This window comes from Pimephales promelas, chromosome 3 (assembly GCF_988280905.1).
Source record: "Pimephales promelas chromosome 3, fPimPro1.hap1.1, whole genome shotgun sequence".
In the NCBI taxonomy this organism is placed as follows: Eukaryota; Metazoa; Chordata; class Actinopteri; order Cypriniformes; family Leuciscidae; genus Pimephales; species Pimephales promelas.
In genome coordinates this window covers 23,039,344-23,062,078 of record NC_142771.1, presented here as the reverse complement: position 1 = coordinate 23,062,078, position 22,735 = coordinate 23,039,344, and the positions used below count along the sequence as shown (strand labels likewise).

General features: G+C 37.9%; 2 protein-coding genes across 5 annotated transcripts; one reads left to right on the top strand and one right to left on the bottom strand.

Annotated features, from left to right (window-relative positions):
- Window positions 1-1,122: 1,122 nt before the first annotated feature.
- On the bottom strand, window positions 1,123-5,148 carry ifi35 (interferon-induced protein 35). Its single transcript, XM_039687752.2, has 10 exons — window positions 5,073-5,148; window positions 4,559-4,588; window positions 4,396-4,458; window positions 4,162-4,320; window positions 3,970-4,086; window positions 3,723-3,867; window positions 2,235-2,341; window positions 1,964-2,150; window positions 1,762-1,868; window positions 1,123-1,688 (listed from the first exon to the last, which is right to left on the bottom strand). The coding sequence occupies exons 2-10, from the start codon at window positions 4,568-4,570 to the stop codon at window positions 1,479-1,481; spliced, it is 1,107 nt and encodes a 368-aa protein (XP_039543686.2). The 5' UTR covers window positions 4,571-4,588; window positions 5,073-5,148; the 3' UTR covers window positions 1,123-1,478.
- Window positions 5,149-5,768: 620 nt separating this feature from the next.
- grna (granulin a) lies at window positions 5,769-22,218 on the top strand. Of its 4 annotated transcripts, XM_089128512.1 has the most exons (27): window positions 5,769-5,786; window positions 5,942-6,023; window positions 7,095-7,232; window positions 7,797-7,934; window positions 8,011-8,139; window positions 8,354-8,438; window positions 8,918-9,024; window positions 9,227-9,377; window positions 9,480-9,575; window positions 9,679-9,776; window positions 9,878-10,028; window positions 10,113-10,222; window positions 10,327-10,477; window positions 11,887-11,978; window positions 12,076-12,226; window positions 12,311-12,420; window positions 12,776-12,932; window positions 13,018-13,115; window positions 13,203-13,353; window positions 13,438-13,547; window positions 13,649-13,799; window positions 13,884-13,993; window positions 14,098-14,340; window positions 17,538-17,810; window positions 19,811-20,050; window positions 20,135-20,383; window positions 21,322-22,218. In XM_089128512.1, exons 1-27 carry the CDS (start codon window positions 5,770-5,772, stop codon window positions 21,472-21,474), a joined length of 3,741 nt encoding a protein of 1,246 aa, XP_088984638.1. In that variant the 5' UTR covers window position 5,769; the 3' UTR covers window positions 21,475-22,218. The 4 variants fall into 4 exon arrangements, with proteins under 4 accessions (XP_088984638.1, XP_088984640.1, XP_088984639.1 ...); XM_089128514.1 differs by lacking the exon at window positions 17,538-17,810; XM_089128513.1 differs by lacking the exons at window positions 13,649-13,799; window positions 13,884-13,993.
- Window positions 22,219-22,735: the final 517 nt, after the last annotated feature.

Sequence of the window (22,735 nt, the reverse complement as noted above, 5' to 3'; positions counted from 1 at the left end):
GTATTTTAATCCGTGCACTCCACATCTCTCTTCTAAGTGCCTGATGGAGTTGCCTGTTACTTCATCTGTTGAGTTATCTTTCACATTTATCATTACTGTGCTGAGGGGGTTGCTGTTGTGTTTGTTTTGGTGGTTTTCAGGGGAGATGTCTTTACTTTTCCTGTTACTGTTTTTTTTTTACAAATAAACTCAATTTGCGTCCAAATCTATAACATGCCTATTGCTTAAACCACTTGCAAATATTTGTTTCTGCATGTCTAGTTTGCTTTCATGCGTGGTTTCTTAAGTTATATTTTGTTTTCTGTAAAATGTTTGGTGATAATCAAACTTTTTTTTTTCGAGAATACTTTTTGTGTTAAATAAAGTCGTTATTTTTATTTGTTTTTTCGCACAAAAAGTGTTCGCGTCGCTTGATTAACTTATAGTTGAGCCACTGTAGTCACATGGAATATTTAAACATTTTCTTTAATGACTTTCTGGGCCGTCAAGTTTCAATCCCTTAGGAGTCTATGTAGCAGTGATCCACCTCTCAAATTTAATCAAAAATATCTTCATTTGTGTTCCGAAGACGAACAAAGGTCTTACGGGGTTGGTACAGCACGGGGGTGAGTACTTAAAGACTTAATTTTCATTTTTGGGTGAACTAACCCTTTTATATTTGCTAATGCTAACACTTTATTTTTGTGTTACTATAAAATATATTTTGCTCAAATACCTATTTTGTTGAAAGTACCATTATGATTTTTTTTTTTCTGTGACCGTTAAGCACATTTCCGACAACATTTCTCATTATTTTAATGCCAACAAAATGTGCATTTATTTAAATGGTAAAATATGAATTCTTCATGGTAGTATTTGTGAGACTGCCTTTTTATCTTATTGTAATATAAAATTGAACTGTATTTTCTTAATAGCTCTCTTATTCGATATAATCACTAAAAGTAAATTATAAAAACATTTTATTACAGTGATGAGAATGAACTGTGAGAAAAAAAATCTAAACAAAGTAAGTGTCATGTAAAAGAAAATAATTGTCTTAATTTTGCAGAATATAATTTTTCTTTTTTGTTTTGGGTTTGGTTTCAATAGGTTCCTATTACTGTATCATAAACATCACAATGATGGTTTTGTCACATTTATTTAAGACTTTGTTCTTTTTAAGATGTTGTTGTTTTCACATAAATAGCAATATGTTGTGATTCAGATTAACTCAATCTGACAACATTTGTATCATCAAAAGACAAAGAATACAACTAAGGATTGTAAATAAGAAAAAAAAATGCATCCATGTTATTATATAATGTATAGACTATAAATGATAATGAGGTACATACAGTATTAGATCCATACTCTCTTTTTGCAAAAGAGTCCCAAATCAAAGTTCATAAAGAGTTTCATAGTCTATAATGAATAAATTCTCTATTTTTTCATCTACAGGCAGCATTAGATCTCTGGGCTGTAGAGCTTTATTAGCTTTCTCACTCGGTCTGGCTGTCTTTAGGAGAGTCTTCTTCAAACAAAGCCAGGGTGTTGTGGCCCAGAGGGTTGTAGAGGATGCCTTCCACCTCTCCGCCACCATTGGTTGTCTTCTGGAAGTGGATCTCCAGGTTGTCCTGTAGGTTGTCTTTCTCCATGATGTCAGGGATGCCCGTAAGAAGCACAGTGCGCAAGGAATCTGAGTTACATATCTGAGAGGGAGCAACAGTCAGTTTACATCATTAACAACACCGGTATTGACAGTTTTAAAGTATCGTGATATACCTTCATCTGTGAAATCTCGCCATTGAGGAATGGAGTGACCTTCACCTTGTACTTCTTCCTACCAAAATCTACCTCATGATCCTGTTTGTCTGAGAGACGTTTGGCAACTGAAGACAAATAAGAAACAAATAGAAGAATTAGAAAAACACTTCTAGCATCTTGTGCTGAGATATGTCAAATTGCATGAAATTGGTTAGCATACTATTATCTTCTACGAAGGTAATGACCACAGTGCCAGAGTCATGCAGCATATCTGTGTCCTCCACCTCGCCGCCTCCGTTCTTCTTCCTAGAAAAATAGATATCCAGTTTGTCCAGTGTTCTGTCCTCAGGTTCTTCCTTTGGCAGGTTAGAGACCAGGATTCTGTGTGGGCACACCTGTGTTTCCATCTAACAGATGGAGAGAGAAAGAGTCATGATATCCCATAGCAACACAGTGCAGTCCATAATACACATACAATCCATGTAGGTTACCTCAACATAATCAGGTACCAGGAACTGAATGGGTTTAGCCTGCACAGTGATGGCACAGTCCCCAAGCTCCACCCTATGCTCCTTCTGGCTCAAGATTTTCTGAGCCACTAAAGATGCAGGATCAGAAGAGATTTGAATGAAGGAAGAGAAGTATAAACAATAATACACAAAAGCCTGTGGGTTACAGTGATTTAAAACATTTTTAAGTACAATCACCATGCCATTTCAATTTAAAGGGATAGTTCACTTTCGTATGTTAAGGGTATCCAAGATGTAGGTGTTGCAGTAGTTTCAATTTTAATATTTTTCAGTCAAACCGTTCATGTCTGTCAGTCATGTAATGCAGGTCTATAGTCACCACCTCAAAAAGCATGCACAGAGAAGTCCAAATAAAACATGATTTAATGACTCATAAATGTAAGCACACATTGATGGCCTAAGACACGAAATGAGCGGTTTGTGTAAGAAAACGAATTTATAAGTATTTATTTTGTTTTTACCTCTTGTAACCACAGCCACGTCCATGTGATCTGAGAGCACGGACGCTTCAGTCTGCGCAAGCGCCGGAAGTGATCTCTCGCGTGTGTACGTCACTCATTGTTTACACAGAGATTTAGGAAGTGTTACCTTTCACTGTGAAGATCTAAACATGTTTAGATATACAGGAAATCGCAATCGAAGACGATTTTGTTATATCAACAGACAGCGTTGAATTTTTTCATGACGTAAAATGTTTCATGTTTCGTGACGTAAATTTCGTGATGTAGATGCCCAAGAGATCGCTTCCGGCACTTGCGCAGAGCGAAACGCCCGCCGGGCCCTTAGATCACTTGGTCGTAGCTGTGGTTACAAGAGGTAAAAACGATAAATACTGTTCGTTTTCTCACACAAACCACTTGTTTCGTGTCTTAGGCCATCAATGTGTACTTTTATTTACGAGTCATTAAATCATGTTTAATTTGGACTTCTCTGTGAATGCTCTTTGAGGTGGTGACCATAGACCTGCATTATGTGACTGACAGACAAGAACGAAGAACAATGAAACTACTGCGGAAACAAAGACACCTACATCTTGGATGCCCTTGAGGTAAGCTAAAACATAAAAAAAAATTCATTTCAAAGTGAACTATCCCTTTAAATTGCATTAAACTGACTTAAAAAATTAGTTGAATCTACTATAACTTAAACAGTTGAAAATCAAACTTATTTTGATGAGTTAAAGCAATGTAAAAACATGTTGTAACTTATTGATCATATATTTTTTTACATTGAATACTTTAAAACAATAATAATAAAAATAAAAAAATAACATATTTTAACAACTGTTTTTTTGCAGACACCATTGACTTTTATTGTATGGTCAAAACACTAGAAAAATTAATATCTTATTTTGTCTTGTGTTTATTTTGTGAAAGATAATCATACAGGTTTGGAATGATGTTGTGTAAATGAGTAGAATTACAGTTTATCTGTGAAAATGCTACATACCATCCTCTTCCTCAAAGGTGATCAGTGCTGTTCCACCCTCCATCGGATAAACTATACGGGAATTCACATCGAAACTCACAGCATGTGCACCCTCTTTTGTCTCTCCTTGAAAAACAACTCTCCTCTCGGGCACCGCTGTAGAGATCTGTGGAGCATTATGTTTCCATGGATTTTTTTAAACCAGCATAGAGATTTTAGGGTCAATTGTATATAAATATATAATTTTATATATTTTGACACTGTAAACCTCAGTTTGTTTTTTCAGACTGCTGTTTTTACGGTCCAGGCTTTGCAACTCCTCCTTCATTTTCAAGATGTCCATCTGCAGCCTGCTTTGCTCCTCCTGTATATTACTGCATTTCTCCTGTACACAGAGGAACCCATTAACATGAACTTATATAGGCTATATTATGTGTAGCCTATATATTATAATACAGACCTTTTCTTTCTGAATTGTCTTAGTACATTTCTTGGTTTCTTCCTCAATTGACACTTTCCTCTCCTCAGCTCGTCGTCTAAATTCCCTGGCAAAGTTTTTGTTATTTTCAATGCCATCTTTCAGAATTTTTTGTTCCTTCAATAATGCTTCATGCTGTTTCTGCGGACAGAATGGACATAATGATTAATTCCTTGAATTTTGGTTGGTATCCAGCTTAACAAACCACTCACAAACCTTGCATTTTTGGATCTCCTTCTGTTTACTGTCCAAAGAATCAGTGTCCACAAGAGAGAAGTCCTGAGTAGAAAGAAAAGACAAACAGGGTCAAGGTACTAAATACAGACTCTAATGTAAAACAAACAACAACAAAAAACCTTTGTCAGATCACTTCCTTTACCTCAGTAGACATTTCTACCAACGCAAGAACCTGTGACCAAACAGAAAGCACTGTTAGCCAAGAAGACAGAAGATCATTCTTTTTAAACTATGTGATTCTTAAAACATAGGATTTTTTTTCGTCCGAATTGAGCTATTCCACTTTATAAACTATAAACTGTAGTTACTAAAGCTTTAGTAGGCTTTTAACTTGAAGTCGCAAAAAAGCGATATGAAACAAACAGGAAAATACACCTTTAAAAAATAGACCACATTTAGTTAGTTTTCTTCATTCTTTTTTTTTTTTTAAATTGAAATATGCTGACATTAAACAATTTCACTTGTGATATAGGCTATGCTGCGTCTGTCGCGACTACCTTTTTAACAACGACAAAACACAGTAAAATAAACGAGTTGAGTTACCTAAGACTTTTCGGTAAAACCACACTATAGCCTTCTTTTTTGTTGTGTATAGCCTAATTATAATTCATTTTACAAGGCTAATTATAAATAAAAAGGTAAGACAACACACATACCGTGATGAAGCCTAGTAGAGAGTTTCGCTTTCGTTTCAGGCCGGCAATAAGGGCGGCTCTCCGAGTAATCAATATCCTATATTCGCAAGGGGGTGGTGTTGATCACATATTAGTATATTTATGCGTGTGCCAGACAGTTTATGCTATTTAAGCCTACCTATCAAAGTTTTGAGCCATAGCTAATTTTCGATAGGGCAGACAAAATTTGGGATTTTCTATTCGATATCAACAACAACTAAATAAAATTGCAGGCTACAAGAAAATAAAAGTTCAGGTAGTGCCAGAGTTGCTAAATTAAAGTTTTTAAACTTCTTAAAATGTTCATCATTCAGCATACCCTAAATTATTCAGTTCGACTTAAGCTACAAATGATAACAATCACAGAAAGTTAATCACTATGTAACACAGGCTTGATTTTATATTATATTTAATTTAAAAAAATGTCAGCGTAATGACTACAGCCTGGTGGCACTTCCCTTATTATTAATGGATTTCTTGTTCTGATTGGCTGTGTTTTTTTTTTGTTTTTTTTTGCCTTTAAGTTTTACAAATGGGGACAATCTAGGATCAGCAAAAATGGTTTAGGTAATCTCATTAAAAATAACTTTTAAATGGGATAAGACTTTTGAGCTTTGAAATGTGCTGGAAAATGTTGTGTGAAGAAAGTGGGACTGTCACGTCAAGGGAGTAAGATTGGATGACATCATCATCATGGTCTGCCATACTTACCTTGGTTTTTGGTGTGTGTGTGTGTGTGTGTGTGTGTGTGTGTGTGCTCGTGATTATCTTGCCATGCACATTTCCTCAAACATTGATGACACGCCTTTGTGAACAAATGACTGTACATTAAAGGTTGTCCTGTAAAATAGGCGGAGCTTGAGACGTCTAAGTTATTTAAGAAGTAAAAGTTTCGTTATTCCAGCACCGTTTGGGAGCTTGCGAGGAGACAAGGTATGTCTTGCATATATTTCATTCGTCTTTGACATCCTTTGTGTATTTTTAAACTGAATTATAAAAGTGTTTCCTGCAAATGCAGAATCACGCGTCACTCGTTACTATATGATTTTTTTCCCCTACCATGAATGACAAAATTATGAATCAAACTTAAATTTACTCTTACACGATCGTCTGTTTAAGAATTCTAGGCGTTTTTATTATTATTAGCTACAATTATTATTTCATTGCATATTATTTATGTAGGCTACGAAACTGTGAAAGATAATTAAATGGAAAGCTGGATGAAGTTTGTTTATTTATTTACTATCATAACACGCTCACTGATCAGTAACTTGGACCCTACGGATCTACGGACTGGTCATTCACTTTCAACTTTTTACAAATCCACCGGTTCATAAGAAAATTAAAAATTAAGTTGAATTAAATTGCATTTTCTCTAGTTTGTTCACTTCAGGAGAGGTTTGTTGGTGTTTCTGAATAAAATAATTATTCATTTTAGCATTATGTTGAGGGTAAAAAGCAGGTGTGTATTTTACCAACAGGTGAAATACGATTCACATTTCCTTATTTTTGCAGCACTCTGTCGGTTTGGCAAGCAAGGGAATTTCCATTTGTTTAGAAAAGGAAATAAAATTGCACCTTTTTAATTGACTACTTTCCTTGCTCTGCCCTCAGTATTAAGACAAAACACTGACCAACTGAAATGTCTTTTAGCTGGATTTGAAAAACGTTCTCTAAAACTTTCATAGTTTCAGTTATTTCTGAGGTCAGGATAGATTTTCTGGCGAGCATAACATTTTTAGATGTGAAAGAGGAAGCGATATTAGAATTAAAACACATACTTGCATTGTTATATGCAAGAGCATGAAGAACTGTATCCAAAAAAAAAAAATACAAAAAAAATGTGACCCTGCGTCTGAGATGGGAATGTCTAATGGGTTACAATCTGTAAACTCAACTGTTTTTATGACTGTTTGCATAATGTTTCCACTTAAACGCATCAGTTGCATTTCATGTTTTAAATCTGTTAGTTCTAACATTTGAACTATCTCCCTTTTCATCCAGATGTTGAAACTGACTGTAGGCTTCGCTCTGGTGACCCTGGTTGCTTGTTTGCAGTGCCCCAACAATGAAGTCTGTGAGGCAGGCCACTTATGCTGCCAGGATCCCACCGGAGAGTTCAGCTGCTGCCCTTTCCATCATGTGAGAGGCTGAACTAGTGACATTTAAGTATCTTTTACGAATGGGCCTTAGGAAAAAAATGCATCTTGAGACAAAACAATGGCACTGACATATTTTAAGATATGCCAATGCAAGTAACTTTAAGTTGTTTCTGTGAAACTGGGGGAAAGACAGTTTAATTTCACAGTATGAGTTTCAGATACTCTTCTATATATATAATAAATGTTGTAGAAAGCGGATCAGATTAGACAAGACGAAGTTGCACTTTGAAATGGAAGCCAAAGTGGAATGGAAGCCAAACCATTTTTTGTAATGCTCTGTCTGATATTCTTTAATAGCACCCTTTACTAGACATCCACAGTGTCATCTCCTTTTTTTTTTTATAAGGGTCATAAGGCACTCGTGCAGTATCAACATGCAAATGACTTTACTATTGAACTCGATTATCTTACTATTCAAAGAACTCAAAGAAATGAAGCTGTAATCAGGAGATGGCCTGTCAACCGATCAGCTTCAGTATTGCATTGCTAACTTAAGTTTTTAAATGATCAGCTCATGCATGTGTATAATTGTGTGTATGTGTAGGGAGATTGTTGTGAGGACCACATGCACTGCTGTCCTGAAGGCATGCTGTGCAGTGTTATGGACTTCACATGTATAAACGCCACACATACATTGCCAATGGCGGAGCGGAGACCAGCTAAACAGACAGACTTTCCCAAAGTGAGAAATCGTATAAAGAGATGAAATAATAGTACTCAGAGCTGTTTGTAATGTTTTAATAATTCTTGTTCTGCAGTCCTTCAGAATGATCCCCTCATTACCTGTAAGTGAAGACGACATCACCTGTCCTGACGGCTCTTTCTGTCCTGCTGAGTTCTCCTGTCTGCTGATGGCTTCATCTTACGGATGTTGTCCAGTAGCACAAGTAAGTTATATTTTTTCAGGAATATGAGTCCTCGTCCATGAAATGATGAATGGCCTGCATCAGGACCCCGTCACAAAAGAAGGTTGGGTGTGGCTAAAACAGAAACTTATATGGACAGATTCATATTTGAGAGCCAATGAATATATAAATGGAGTAAAAATTAGGTTTACATTTTTTTTGGCTGTGACGCTGACTATAGTTTTGGTGGTTTCAGGGCCATGTGTGCTCAGACGGGAAACACTGCTGCCCAAAAGACCATGAATGTAGTGCAGACAGCAGTTCATGTGTCAAACAAAAAGGTACTGAAGAGAGTGAAGGAATAATGGTGGACCAGAGAGTTTAATGATTAAAACATGCATTATCCCACATACATATATTATGGTTTTTAGGCCCGCTCACACCAATAATGATAACTATGATTACTATAACTATGAAGTTATAATAATGATTCTAATTCTAGATGGCCACACCACAGCTATAACGAGAAACCATAGCATTGGCATTACTATCAGAACAATTTTTTCCAGCTAATAAACAATAAAAACAGTGACGGCTAATCAGTTTCCATCCTGCTTCATAAAGCCCAAGCATTTACAGCGGCAAACGGCATAATTGCAGAGTGATTATAATAAACACAAAGTTATCGTGAGTTGGTGTGGGCGCTAATATAGTTATCGTTATTATTATTTAGAATTTACACACGTAATTTGGATGGGAAATTAATGCAAATCATCTTTGTGTATTTCAACTACATTTTTTGTCATGTGATGGTTTTTAGAACAAGTTGAGACTGTTCTTTGCGGAGATGGGAAGTTAGAGTGTCCTGTGGACACCACGTGTTGTGAGGCAGAAGATGGTCAGTGTGCGTGCTGCCCCTTACCAAGGGTATGGGTACAGTTTCGATACAATAATAATTTTCACAGTTGGAGAAACATGTTTAAATTATATATATATATATATATATATATATATATATATATATATATATATATATATATATATTATATATCCCTGCTCAAATAATCTTAAAGAATCATTGCAAGGTTTACACTTCTATTATTTTCTTTGTCATGTACGTTTCCTTTAGGCTGTATGCTGTGATGATAAAATCCACTGTTGCCCAGAGGACAGTGTTTGTGATGTTGAAGGCTCTAAATGCATCTCCTCCACCAATCAGGAGCTGCCCATGTGGGCTAAGTTCCCTGCTCGCCTTAGGGCTGAATGGGAAGATCACAAACGTAGGCTATTGTCCCAGAGATTTATACTTTTTTTGACGACTTCCAATGGAGTTTTCCACTGATCTAATTCCGCATTTTAATTTCTTTGCTTTCCTTCAAAAGCTGCAGAAATAAGGGCTGAACCTAAAGTCACTACAATCACGCAAAACACTACTGCTGAAAACCCAATGACTACATTGCCTGGTGCACTCCCAGAAAGTATGTGGAAATGTGTAGATGACAATACATTCTTCATTATATGTACACATAAAATATAACACTTCCCAAACTGTTTTTGTAATTTCCTTTTCTACTGCATCAGACTCTGACGTTCCCTGTAATGGCACCGCGAGCTGTCCAGATGGAACCACGTGCTGTAAGACTAAAGATGGAGGATGGGCCTGCTGTCCTCTGCCAGAGGTAAATCACCCATTGATAAGTAGATCGACCAATGCATCTCCATCTCGCATAGCAAATCCTGATGTGTATTGGGTAAACTTGTGCATTCATTTTCTCTGTAGGCCGTGTGTTGTGACGACTTCATCCACTGCTGTCCTCATGGTAAGACTTGTAACGTTGCTGCTGGGTCATGTGATGACCCTTCAGGCTCTTCGCCCTGGCTGGAGAAGGTGCCCGTCCAACCAATCAGTCAGAATGTGGCTGTTACAAAAGGTAGTTCAAAGCACTAAATCCAGCACACACAGACACACGAATACTCAGATATACTCGTTCTTAATCTGTTTCTATAATTTCTAGTGACTTCAGTGTATTCAGACGTTCCCTGTAATGGCACCGCGAGCTGTCCAGATGGGACCACGTGCTGTAAGACTAAAGATGGAGGATGGGCCTGCTGTCCTCTGCCAGAGGTAAATCACCCATTGATAAGTAGATCGACCAATGCATCTCCATCTCGCATATGTAGAGATGTATATTGGGTAAAGTTAAAGTGATGCATTCATTTTCTCTGTAGGCCGTGTGTTGTGACGACTTCATCCACTGCTGTCCTCATGGAAAGACTTGTAACGTTGCTGCTGGGTCATGTGATGACCCTTCAGGCTCTTCGCCCTGGCTGAAGAAGGTGCCCGTCCAACAAATCAGTCAGAATGTGGCTGTTACACAAGGTAGTTCAAAGCACTGAATCCAGCACATGCAGACACAGTATAAAACCACTATTTTATTTGTTCTTAAAGGGGTCATGAATTGGGAAATCAAATAGTCCTTGATCTTTTGATAACATATAAGACAAATAAGAGGTCATTGTACTGTAAAAAAAAAAAAAAAAGTCCTGGAAGTTTCAGAACTCAAAACTTCCTCTTTAGTCAAAAAACAGCTTTTATTGAAAGCAAGCTCTCATTTAATATTTTATCACATTATGATGTAATGATGTTGTTCAACGAAATAATGCATCTACGAAATCAACTTCTACATCATCACATCTTTGGACCTGCCCACTGGCACGTTAGTGAGAAGAGAAGAGAGATGCAAGATGACTGGACTAAAAATAACATTAATACCTTCCAAAGGATCCTAATGCTAGGAAAATGTTGTTGTTTTTTTCCAACTATGTGAAGAGCTTTATTTGTTTGTTTGCTACATTTCACTCTGGATTCTTTGGTAAATCAGTCGCAATTTCAGTGCAGGTTTTGCAAACAGACTTTTACTGTAAGAAATGGACCCAACAGGAATACCACAACATATAAGTAACCGTGCTAAATTGTTATGATTCAAGTACAGTCAGACGTTTTTTGTCTTGAAATCGTTTACTGCTGTTTATGCATCAGTATATCTAGCCAGGTCATTTTCATATTGTTCCTCTTAGTAGCATGAAAACATTCTGTTATTTAAATTGTTATTAAATTATGTACAGGAAGCAATCAAAGAACGTTCCCTTTACAATCGCTAGAGCTGTCAATCACACAGCGCAAGTTTATTAGTGACTGAGTTCTGGACTCTTGCCAAATCTCCCATTATAATTAATGATGCTGTCTACACTGCACAATGAATCTCTTATTTACACCATGTCTGCACTTTTAGTTATAATGAAAGCATGCGTTAGAGGGCAGAAATTGGTCAATGATGAGATCACTGCATTCATACACTAAACAGACATGTATGTCATTGGTTAATGCTCATCACTGCAACATGTCATGCATCGGGAGTTGATCTAATAATGCCATAATCAACACTTTTTACAATTAGTTAATCTCGACAGTTGTAATAGTAAAAAATGTAGTAAAATATTTCAAGAGAATTTCACATGCTATACCTATTTCATATGCAAAGACGTTAGCCAATCACATTAGTGGGTGATTAAACTGAAGTTCCACAGCAGACACGCCACTTAAAACCGAGCGTTCAAATCAGAGGGCTAAAGTCAGGGTATAAAATCACCATATATTTATAAATTATGACATTTTTGAGATAAAAATCATACTAACATTATAAGTGTACCTCAGGAAACATTTATATAATAATAAAAATGCAGTTAATGACCCCTTTAAACTGATTCTTTCATTTCTACTGTATTCAGATGTTCCCTGTAATGGCACCGCGAGCTGTCCAGATGGAACCACGTGCTGTAAGACTAAAGATGGAGGATGGGCCTGCTGTCCTCTGCCAGAGGTAAATCGCCCATTGAAGTAGATCGACCAATGCATCTTCATCTCGCATAGCAAATCCTGATGTGTATTGGGTAAAGTTGCATTCATTTTCTCTGTAGGCCGTGTGTTGTGACGACTTCATCCACTGCTGTCCTCATGGAAAGACTTGTAACGTTGCTGCTGGGTCATGTGATGACCCTTCAGGCTCTTCGCCCTGGCTGGAGAAGGTGCCCGTCCAACCAATCAGTCAGAATGTGGCTGTTACACAAGGTATTTCAAAGCTCTGAATCCAGCACACGCAGACACATGAAAACTCAGATATACTCGTTCTTAATCTGTTTCTATAATTTCTAGTGACTTCAGTGTATTCAGACGTTCCCTGTAATGGCACCGCGAGCTGTCCAGATGGGACCACGTGCTGTAAGACTAAAGATGGAGGATGGGCCTGCTGTCCTCTGCCAGAGGTAAATCACCTCACCTGATCTATAACATCACTCCAATTACTACAATAACTGCAGAGCCAGAGATGGTTTGCACTGGGGATGCTTGGGGGTCCAGACATCAGAAAACAAAAGTAGATTATAAAAATAAAAACAAAATTTATTTTTAGTTTATTTATTTTAAATATTATACATCTAACATTACTCCTCTAGTTGGTAAAACATAAAAATATGCTGTCAACTTAAGTAAATATATTTTCTAGATATAATTTAAATAATTTGACAATATATACTACCGTTCAAAAATGTGTTATGTAATGCCTTTGAATATCGTGCAAATATATATTTGCCTTAAGGAGCACCTTAATTTCCTCTGTAGGCTGTGTGTTGTGACGACTTCATCCACTGCTGTCCTCATGGTAAGATATGTAACGTTGCTGCCGGGTCATGTGATGACCCTTTATGTTCTGGTGTGCCCTGGGTGGAGCAGGTGCCCGTCCGATCAGTCATCAGTCAGAACCTGATTGACACACAAAGTAGGTCAACAAACACTCAAAAGCACTGAAACCAATTACACATGTACACATTTAACATAAACCTGGCCATCTTCTGCATATTCAGACTCTGACGTTCCCTGTAATGGCACCGCGAGCTGTCCAGATGGGACCACGTGCTGTAAGACTAAAGATGGAGGATGGGCCTGCTGTCCTCTGCCAGAGGTAAATCACCCATTGACAAGTAGATCGACCAATACAACTCCATCTCGCATAGAAATTCGGGTAAAGTTGCATTAATTTTCTCTGTAGGCCGTGTGTTGTGATGACTTTATCCACTGCTGTCCTCACGGTAAGACTTGTAACGTTGCTGCTGGGTCATGTGATGACCCTTCAGGCTCTTCGCCCTGGCTGGAGAAGGTGCCCGTCCAACCAATCAGTCAGAATGTGGCTGTTACACAAGGTAGTTTAAAGCACTGAATCCAGCACATGCAGACACATGAATACTCAGATATACTCGTTCTTAATCTGTTTCTATAATTTCTAGTGACTTCAGTGTATTCAGACGTTCCCTGTAATGACACCGCGAGCTGTCCAGATGGGACCACGTGCTGTAAGACTAAAGATGGAGGATGGGCCTGCTGTCCTCTGCCAGAGGTAAATCGCCCATTGACAAGTAGATCAACCAATACATCTCCATCTCGCATAGCAAATCCTGATGTGTATTGGGTAAACTTGTGCATTAATTTTCTCTGTAGGCCGTGTGTTGTGACGACTTCATCCACTGCTGTCCTCATGGTAAGACTTGTAACGTTGCAGCTGGGTCATGTGATGACCCTTCAGGCTCTTCGCCCTGGCTGGAGAAGGTGCCCGTCCAACCAATCAGTCAGAATGTGGCTGTTACACAAGGTAGTTCAAAGCACTGAATCCAGCACATGCAGACACATGAATACTCAGATATACTCGTTCTTAATCTGTTTCTATAATTTCTAGTGACTTCAGTGTATTCAGACGTTCCCTGTAATGACACCGCGAGCTGTCCAGATGGGACCACGTGCTGTAAGACTAAAGATGGAGGATGGGCCTGTTGTCCTCTGCCAGAGGTAAATCACCCATTGACAAGTAGATCGACCAATGCATCTCCAACTCGCATATGTAGAGATGTATATTGGGTAAAATTAAAGTGATGCATTCATTTTCTCTGTAGGCTGTGTGTTGTGACGACTTCATCCACTGCTGTCCTCATGGTAAGACTTGTAACGTTGCTGCTGGGTCATGTGATGACCCTTCAGGCTCTTCGCCCTGGCTGAAGAAGGTGCCTACTCACCCTAGAGTTGCAGGTCAAAGGTCAACTGAGAATGTGAATTGCGACTCTAGTCACATTTGTCCTGAATCCAACACTTGCTGTAAGAATGTCGACGGAGACTGGGCTTGCTGTCCTTTGCCTGAGGTACAGTATATCTCAAAGGAAAAATACTAATCTAATCTTGCATGAGTAACCAAATGAGAAAATATACACTCTGTTTTCAACTTTGAATTTTATTGCTCTTGGTGATATCCCTCAGTCCCTGTTTCATAATAATGTTCAAGTGCCTAGCAACATTTAGGCCTATCTGAGAAATCAAACTGTGTAAAATAAGACTTTTGAGTATTGTATGAATTTCATACTTTCAGAATTTTCTGAGAATCGCCTACCATTCAAAAGTGTGGGGTCGGTAAGATTTAAAAAAAAAAAAATTATTATTATTTTTTTCAGGTATCTTTTTAGGTGGAGGTTTATAGCCTTTTCTCACGGCACTTGGTATAATTAAACTATAGTTAGAGTGGGAGAAGTTAGACGACAAGCAGTGGAAGGGTTGAAGAGCATAAACAGCTGTGGTCTACCAGGCAAACTCAAACTCTGGTGCGTTCAGTTTGGTCTACTGCCGAGGTTGCTGTGGACAATGACTGTGTACGAGGTTTCTTTAATAAGTACATACATCAGGAAATTGGGAGGTCGACGCTGCCTCAGCGGAGTGGGACATTATAGTAAAGGAATATTACAGCTGCCAGTCTCTGCTTTAACCGAGGAGTTTAAGTGTACCAAGGTCAGATTGGAAATTACCTTAGAGTCATGCGACAAATGTGAAAGGGAGGCAGCACCTGTGTTAAAATCTGGTAGAAAGTGGCTAGCAAAGAAATCTGTGGTAGAGGCAAAGGCTACCCTTCAAATTGGGGATATCGTGGGACAGGTACAGCATGGAAGAGGGGGGTTTGGGCTCAGTTTAGCTCCTCCTAAATGGCACAAGGCAGGCCCAGCTCAAAGGAGATTGCTGATGGTCAACAAGGTCCGAAAGCAGGAGGAGAGGGTGAGGTGTATAAAGGCCATTTCCCAGTCCAAGCAGGAAGAGTGGATGAGATGGGAGAATGTGGAACAATGCAAGATGAGCTGGCAAGATCTTTGGTCAATGGAAGAGAGTAGGATCAGTTTCCTTATCAGATCAACACATGATGTTCTCCCATCACCACAGAACTTAAATCTCCGGGATGGAGAGGATCCCTCTTGTCCTTTGTGTTCATCACCTGCCACATTAAGGAACATTTTGACAGGATGTAAGGTGGCTCTTTGCCAAGGTCAGTTTTCTTGGCGCCATGACCAAGTACTGCAATGTTTGGCTTTAGCATTGGAAGGCAAACGTAACATGACCAATAAGTTGCCGCCTGTTCTAGCAAAACATTACACGCAGAAGACAATATTCCTCCACCCAGACGAGTAACCACCAAGAAAAGGTGTTAAAACCAATTCTCGCCCAGGACAACTGGAAGCTGCTATGGACTGGAAGATGCTGGCTGATCTTGATCAACGGCTTATTTTTCCACCTGAGATTGCCACCACTAACCTACGACCAGATATTGTTTTGTGGTCTGGATCAGCACGGATTGTTCAACTGACAGAGTTAACAGTGCCATGGGAGGATGCTGTAGATGAGGCATATGAGAGGAAGAAACTGCGGTGTGCTCATATGGCCACTGAAGCACAACAGCAAGGATGGAGAGTCCAATTTTATCCAGTGGAAGTGGGTTGTTGCGGATTTGTGGCACAATGGGCCAGTTGACGAAACACTGAGAATGGAAGGTGCCCACTTGAAGACCCTAGAGTTCTCCCCTACTCCGCTCAATCCAGACGGTTGTCGTGCTGGTCCACTGTGGAGACCACTCTGTAGTTGCAGCCGTCGTGTGTGCTAACACACCAAGTACACTGCCATTAATGCCAGACAGAAGGAGTCACATCACCATATGGAAAGAAGCGTAAATGGATGGAGAAGCATAGGTTTCTGTAAAGCTACGCCTTAGTTTGTGCTTATCTTGGTGAAGGCCGAGTACAAATCAGCATGTAGTTTTACTCTCGTGTAATGGAAATCAATTCTTAATTGGATGGCAGATCCAGAAAGGTTCAAACGACAATCACCAGTGACATGATTCACCCGCTGTAAAATGCAAAAGACTTAGTTCGGACTTCGGAGTGGCTTCAGAAAAAAAGACACTGCAACCGGCCCCATCCCAAGGATACATGTCGGAAAGACATTAAATGTACTGCCCTACAAAGCAAAAAGGCAGTAACTACGCAGAGTGCAGAACTGAGAAAAATGACTTTTGCCAGGGCTTTTTGCAGTTACTGTACAAACGACTACCATTTTTCTCTAAAACGACACGCATTTAAGATAAGATGTTTTGTCATATAACAAAGGATGCCTTGAATGTCTTAAAAATTGTAATAATTAATGCTTTACCAAAACTGCAGTTACTGCCTTTTTGCTTTGTAGGGCAGTGTAGTCACGCAATGCTGACGTTGTTAACATTTAACAATTTGAGAACAAAGTATAATTTGCACGGTTTTGCGTGATACGATAACTTATAAACGATTGTTAGATTTAATTAGATTTACTACGATGTCAGAACCAGAACAAAAGTGGATGTTACTTGTTCAGGGGACGTTTTTCGGTGAAAATTCTTATGTTGGTCATACTTCCAAAAAGAATAATCTGTGATTTCTGAATACCAGCATCCACACCGGCGCAGTGACTGACAGCCTCACAGCTCTCACCTCTCGAGGGTGTTGAAGTACATCTCGCGTAAAGTTGATAATTCCGCAAATGACTGCAATTGCAGATTTCAAACAGAGATGGCGACAAAGAGGAAAAACGCCGGACTGCAGCTTTAAACAGATTAAATGATGGGGGTCTTTGTTGATTCCAATTGAGCAAGATGGATGAGTCACATGATCCTTCAGAAATCATTCTAATATGATGATTTGCAGCTCAAGAAGCAATCAATGTTGAAAACAGTTGTGCAGTTTTGTTTAAACAATGTTACTTTTTTTCAGGATTCTTTGATAAAAGTTCAAAAGGACAATTTGTTTGAAATATAAATCTTTTTTTGTAACGGAAATGTTTTATCTGTTAATTTTGATCAATTTAATTCATCCTTGCTGAATAAAATTATTAATTTCTTTCAAAAATCATAATCTTACTGACCTTACTGAACTTTTGAAAGGTAGTGTATATCTTAAATTAAGTTTATTTCCCATCAACAAATACTAATAGTGCACATTTTATTATAATGAATTAATCAAACAAATGACTAAAAGTCAGGCTGTTTTGTCTGCAGGCTGTGTGTTGTTGGGATAGATTCCACTGCTGTCCACACGGCACCACTTGTGACATTATAACACTCACCTGTAATAGCAACACCACCTCTGTACCCATGTCAGACATAATCTCAGACTCCGATAAGGAGGAACCGAGACAGCAAGAGGAAGTGAAAGAGGAAGTGGGGAAGTATATCAGGGTTCCATGTGATGCACATACTTCCTGTCCAGAACACACCACTTGCTGTCTTATTGTAAAAACCAACAAATGGGGCTGTTGCCCTCTACCTAATGTGAGTGTGACTTATATTACATCGGGGTCCTCATCATCCTGTCAGGGGTTATTTTTAGAGAACCACCGGCTGGATGTACATTATACCTTACTAAACATCTTTTAAATGATCCTTAAACATGTTCTATAGGTTCTTGTTTAACTTTGGAGCCTGTTTGTCTGGTTTGATAATCATGGTATTGCATCTACAGTGTTAAGAGGGCCCTTTGTTTTGATGTGTATTTATATTTTCAGATACTTCCTTGTAACAGAGATGCACACCTCTCACTGACTTGAAAATAGATACTAAATGTAAAACTGTTTAAAATGTTGGGGTCAGAAATGGTATATATATATATATATATATATATATAGATATAAAATGTTCTCTTACGAGAGGTTCTCTCGTACTGCGTAATATCTTATGCTAGGGGAGAACCTCTTCAAAAAAGATTTTGAAGCCAAAAATTATCCTTAATTTGGAAATAATGTAGAACACGTTGCGGCAGCATGCAGACATAGGCAAGACGGCTCGCCTATTGGCTGTCCTGCAGTAACTGCAACAGCCTATCGAGAGAGGCCCTTGGTGACGTCAGATCCAATGGGGGCGCTTCGCACCCACTACGTCATGTCCTGCCATGACGGGCGTGTCCTGTACTTATTACAGATCAATGGGCTGATATAATCTGATTTTCATCTCCTCAGCGAAGCTCACGCATAGCTGGATCCGGAGTGAAAAAGCCTTCTGCGGGATGACCCTTTGCATCTGAAGCCGCTGGCCTTCATCTTGCTGTTTTCAGTTGCTGTACCTGCTATGCTTTCTGGCGTTTATATTCTTTTACTATGTCGAATGTGTGTTCGCCGCTGCGACTCACACTCTCTCTATCTAAAAGATAGCCTCTTTTTAAAGATGCCTCGTTCCTGTGGCTCGTGCCGACCAGCACTCAGCAATGGGGCCGCCATGTCATCTGAAACGTCAGGGCATGCAAGTTTTGAACTACTTGGATGATTGGCTGATTCTTGCTCGATCACAGTCAGAGCTCATAGAACTCTAGAAGAGGGAACAAGTACTGTGTATCTTTCCCTTACCTGCAACACGCTCTGGTTCGCTTTGCCGATGAAAAAACAGATTATATCAGCCCATCGAGCTGTATTTATAGGCCCAGGCCACGCCCGTTTCGGCGGGACGTGGCGTAGTGGGTGCAAAGTGCCCCCATTGGATCTGACGTCACCAAGGGCCTCTTTGTAGGCTGCTGCAGGACAGCCAATAGGCACGCGAGTCATCTTGCCCATGTCTGCATGCTGCCGCAACGCGTTTTACATTAATTCAAAATTATGGATAATTTTTGCCATCAATGTCTTGGGGAAAAGAGGTTTTCCCCTAGCGTAAGATAATACGCAATACTCATTTCCTCTTTTAGAGAGAACCGAGGTTATGTTGGTAACAGAGTAGCCTACTTTTTTTTTTTTTAAAGAAAACAGTACTTATATTCAGCAAGTAACAAAAGTGACAGTAAAGACATTTATAATGTTAGAAAATATTTCTTTCAAATAAATTATGTATTTTATAACTATCTTCACATCATAAAATCCTCAGAAAATTGTCATGGTTTCCACAAAAATATTAGACAGAAAATCAGTCTTCAACATTGATAATAATGAATGTTTCTTGAGCAGCACATCAGCATATTAACTTAATCATTTCTGAAGGACACTGAAGACTGGAGTAATGATGCTAAAAATTCAGCTTTGCATTACAGGAATAATTCTATTTTACAATATTTAAAAACAGTTTATTTAAATTGTAAAAAAAAAATATTTCACAATATTACTGTTTATTGATATTTTGTATCAAGTAAATGCAGCACTAAATGAGAATAAGAGATATTCTCACCAACCCCAAACTTTTGAACTGTGGTATAAATGCATTTTTTTTGCCATTTCAAAACAAATAATCTATTAAAGGAGAATGTTGTGAAGGTCAATATTTTAATTTTGAACCTATTTATCATTGTTTTTCAGGCTGTATGTTGCACAGATGGGGAACACTGTTGTCCAGCTCACTATAAGTGTGATGTGAGCAGTGTGTCTTGCATCAAGGGAGATGTTGTGATCCCCTGGTACAATAAAATTGCTTCTCAAAGTTCATCTCCAAACTCGGATCTCGGCACCAATAAGTGCGACGAGCAATCGAGTTGCCCTGCAGATTCGACCTGTTGCCATCTAACCACGGGAGAATGGGGCTGCTGCCCTCTTCCTGAGGTAAAAATATGTGTATGTGGTCTGGCTATAGAAGATTTATTCACGTTTAATATATTTAAAAAAAAAACTCATATAACCTCACAGGCTGTTTGCTGCCAAGACCAGGAGCACTGCTGTCCCAAAGGCTATAAGTGTGACCTGCGTAAACGCTCCTGCATAAAGATCACCTGGCTGTTTGTGGACAGAGTCCCACTTGCCCAAATAGGTGTCCAAAATCCACAGCTGAGTGTCTCAGAAATGGAGATTCAGTGTGGTGATGGATATAGTTGCCAAGCTGGTCAGACCTGTTGTCCAACCTCTCAGACCTCCTGGGCCTGTTGCCTGTATTCTATGGTAAAGTATTAAAATTTAAATTCGTTTCAGGGAATAAATCAGTTGGAAAAAAAAAATGTCAATGTAGTAAATTTAAATTTATTTCAAGATATATTCTATATTTTTATTATAAGCTTATTGAATTTTTCCTTTCAATTACATGTATCTAGTTAAATGAAGTTTAAATATTTTGATGGAAACTAAGAAAAGAAAATCAACCAAAAGGCAGGCACTTGGCTGTTTTAAACTACAGTAATCAACATTTGAAGTGGATCAAAACCTTTCAGCAAAGTTTTTTTTTTTCACTTTTTTGATCCACTTCACATGTTGACTACTGTAGTTTAAACTACAGCTTAAAACTAAAACTTCTGCCATTTACTCACCCTCATGTCACTCCAAACTTTCTTTCTTCTGTGGAAGTGGAACACCAAAGTAGATTTATTATAATTATTTTTTTATATATCCATAAAATGAATGTCTGCATTGGGGTCCAATGTTGTTTTGAACACTGATGACTTTTATTATACAGAAACAAACATTTCTTCAGATTATCTTCTTTTGTTGTGAAGGTTTTGCCCGACATGAGGATAAGTCAATAATGACAAAACTTTTTAGTGACCAATCCCTTAAAATCTTACATATAACAGTAAATTATGGTTGTGGTTATATGAGCATTTCCTTCTCTGTCTGCATCATATGCTAAACAGAAATTTAATACAAATTGAAGAATGCAGTGGGTTAAAGGTGTTCATTTAGAGCTCCAATTCACAATAGCTGCCTCGAAGAATGAATTTTTTTTTTTTTTGAATATATGAATGGAAACGAGCAGATTGATCTCGATGCTACTATAAATTCAAATTGCAGTCAAACTGTAAATGTTTATCTAAGGCAAATTCCTTGATCTTGCTCTTCTACTTTCCTTCACTCTATTCTTTCCTTTGTTATTGCTCTCTCTAAAGGCGGAGTGCTGTGATGATATGAAACACTGCTGCCCTGCTGGATACAAATGTGGCACGGGCGGAATTTGTACTCCAGCCATTGGCTTTGACTGGAACAACTGGGACAACTGGAGAGTGTTTTTCTCCAAAAAGAAACAAGCCTCAACTCTATAATATATATATATATATATATATATATATATATATATATATATATATATATTTTATAGATTTGTCAGATTTTAATTTTTAATTGTTTGCAAAGTACTAATCCGACAGTTTACTGCAAAAGTTTGATTTTATTAGCAGGGGAAAGTTTAATGAGGACTGACTTTGATGGTTAAGTTCTGTTTACATCAGTAATACCAACTACATTTTAGCCATTGAGCCATTTGTACATTTTAAGAATGTGTCATTATTGTAGTGTGTACACACTAATCATAATTTTACATAAGTTTCCACTGTTTTGGTTACTGCCCAGTTTATCTGAAGACTAATTTGACTGTGGAATAGTGTAAAGATGTGACACATATTTGAACAAGCGTAGATGACCTTTAGTAGCTGACTTTACACATTAATTCACACGCTGGTTATAGTAATTTGATGTACACGTCACAGGCCTCTCTGGTTTACATGTTACTTTTTTTTCCAGACTTAACATCATGCACTCTTGTGATTATTACTACATTGCCCTGGATGAGGAAATATATTAAATTAACCTCATTATATTTTCTTTCATTTTTCTTGATCTTTATTTTTATTTGTGTAATTTCGTTCTTTATTAAATTAAATGCTTACTGGTTTTTAACTACATTGATTGAGCTTTGTGACAAATGACTACGATTTCTCAAGTAAAAATGTGACCGATCTGAAATCCTGTCAGTTCTAAAAGATAAATAAAAGATAGATAAAATAGAATTGTCTGTTTAATTTCTTTTGTATCTTCTTTTCATTTTTTTTTCTTTTAAAAATATCCAATTAAAATTCAAATTTAGAAATTAAATTTCACATTTTTATGAATTTATTTACATGGTAAAAAAAATAAAATATAAAAAAATACATTTTATTTAAGATTCTTATGAAAAATATGTCACAAATACAAATAAGTAGACAAATCCCTAGTCCCCTTGTGACCTTGTTTCGGAAAAAAAATATTGTCAATGGTGAGAGACAACAAATATTATGATATCGTTTGAATTGTGCCCTGAATTACACATGTGATTTTAGTCAATTCAAAATATACATTTTAAAGTCAAGAAGTTTAAACACTTAAACTACATGAAACCATGTTGTAATCAATTATTTTTATTAATGTAATGTGAAAGCACATCCATATTTCAAATTTTTCCAACGTCTTACCGATAAACATGTTATCACGTGGATGTATATGCAAATGATATGCAGATGAGGATATGCATAGTAAAACTAGGTATTG

Bases quoted from the DNA above. Each gene is read 5' to 3' on its own strand.
- grna (XM_089128512.1), top strand. The intron at 8,439-8,917 runs GTACTGAAGAGA...GATGGTTTTTAG, and splicing joins TTCATGTGTCAAACAAAAAG to AACAAGTTGAGACTGTTCTT. The intron at 10,478-11,886 runs GTAGTTCAAAGC...TACTGTATTCAG, and splicing joins GAATGTGGCTGTTACACAAG to ATGTTCCCTGTAATGGCACC.
- ifi35 (XM_039687752.2), bottom strand. The intron at 1,869-1,963 runs GTATGCTAACCA...ATTTGTCTTCAG, and splicing joins TACCTTCGTAGAAGATAATA to TTGCCAAACGTCTCTCAGAC. The intron at 1,689-1,761 runs GTATATCACGAT...GCTCCCTCTCAG, and splicing joins GCGAGATTTCACAGATGAAG to ATATGTAACTCAGATTCCTT.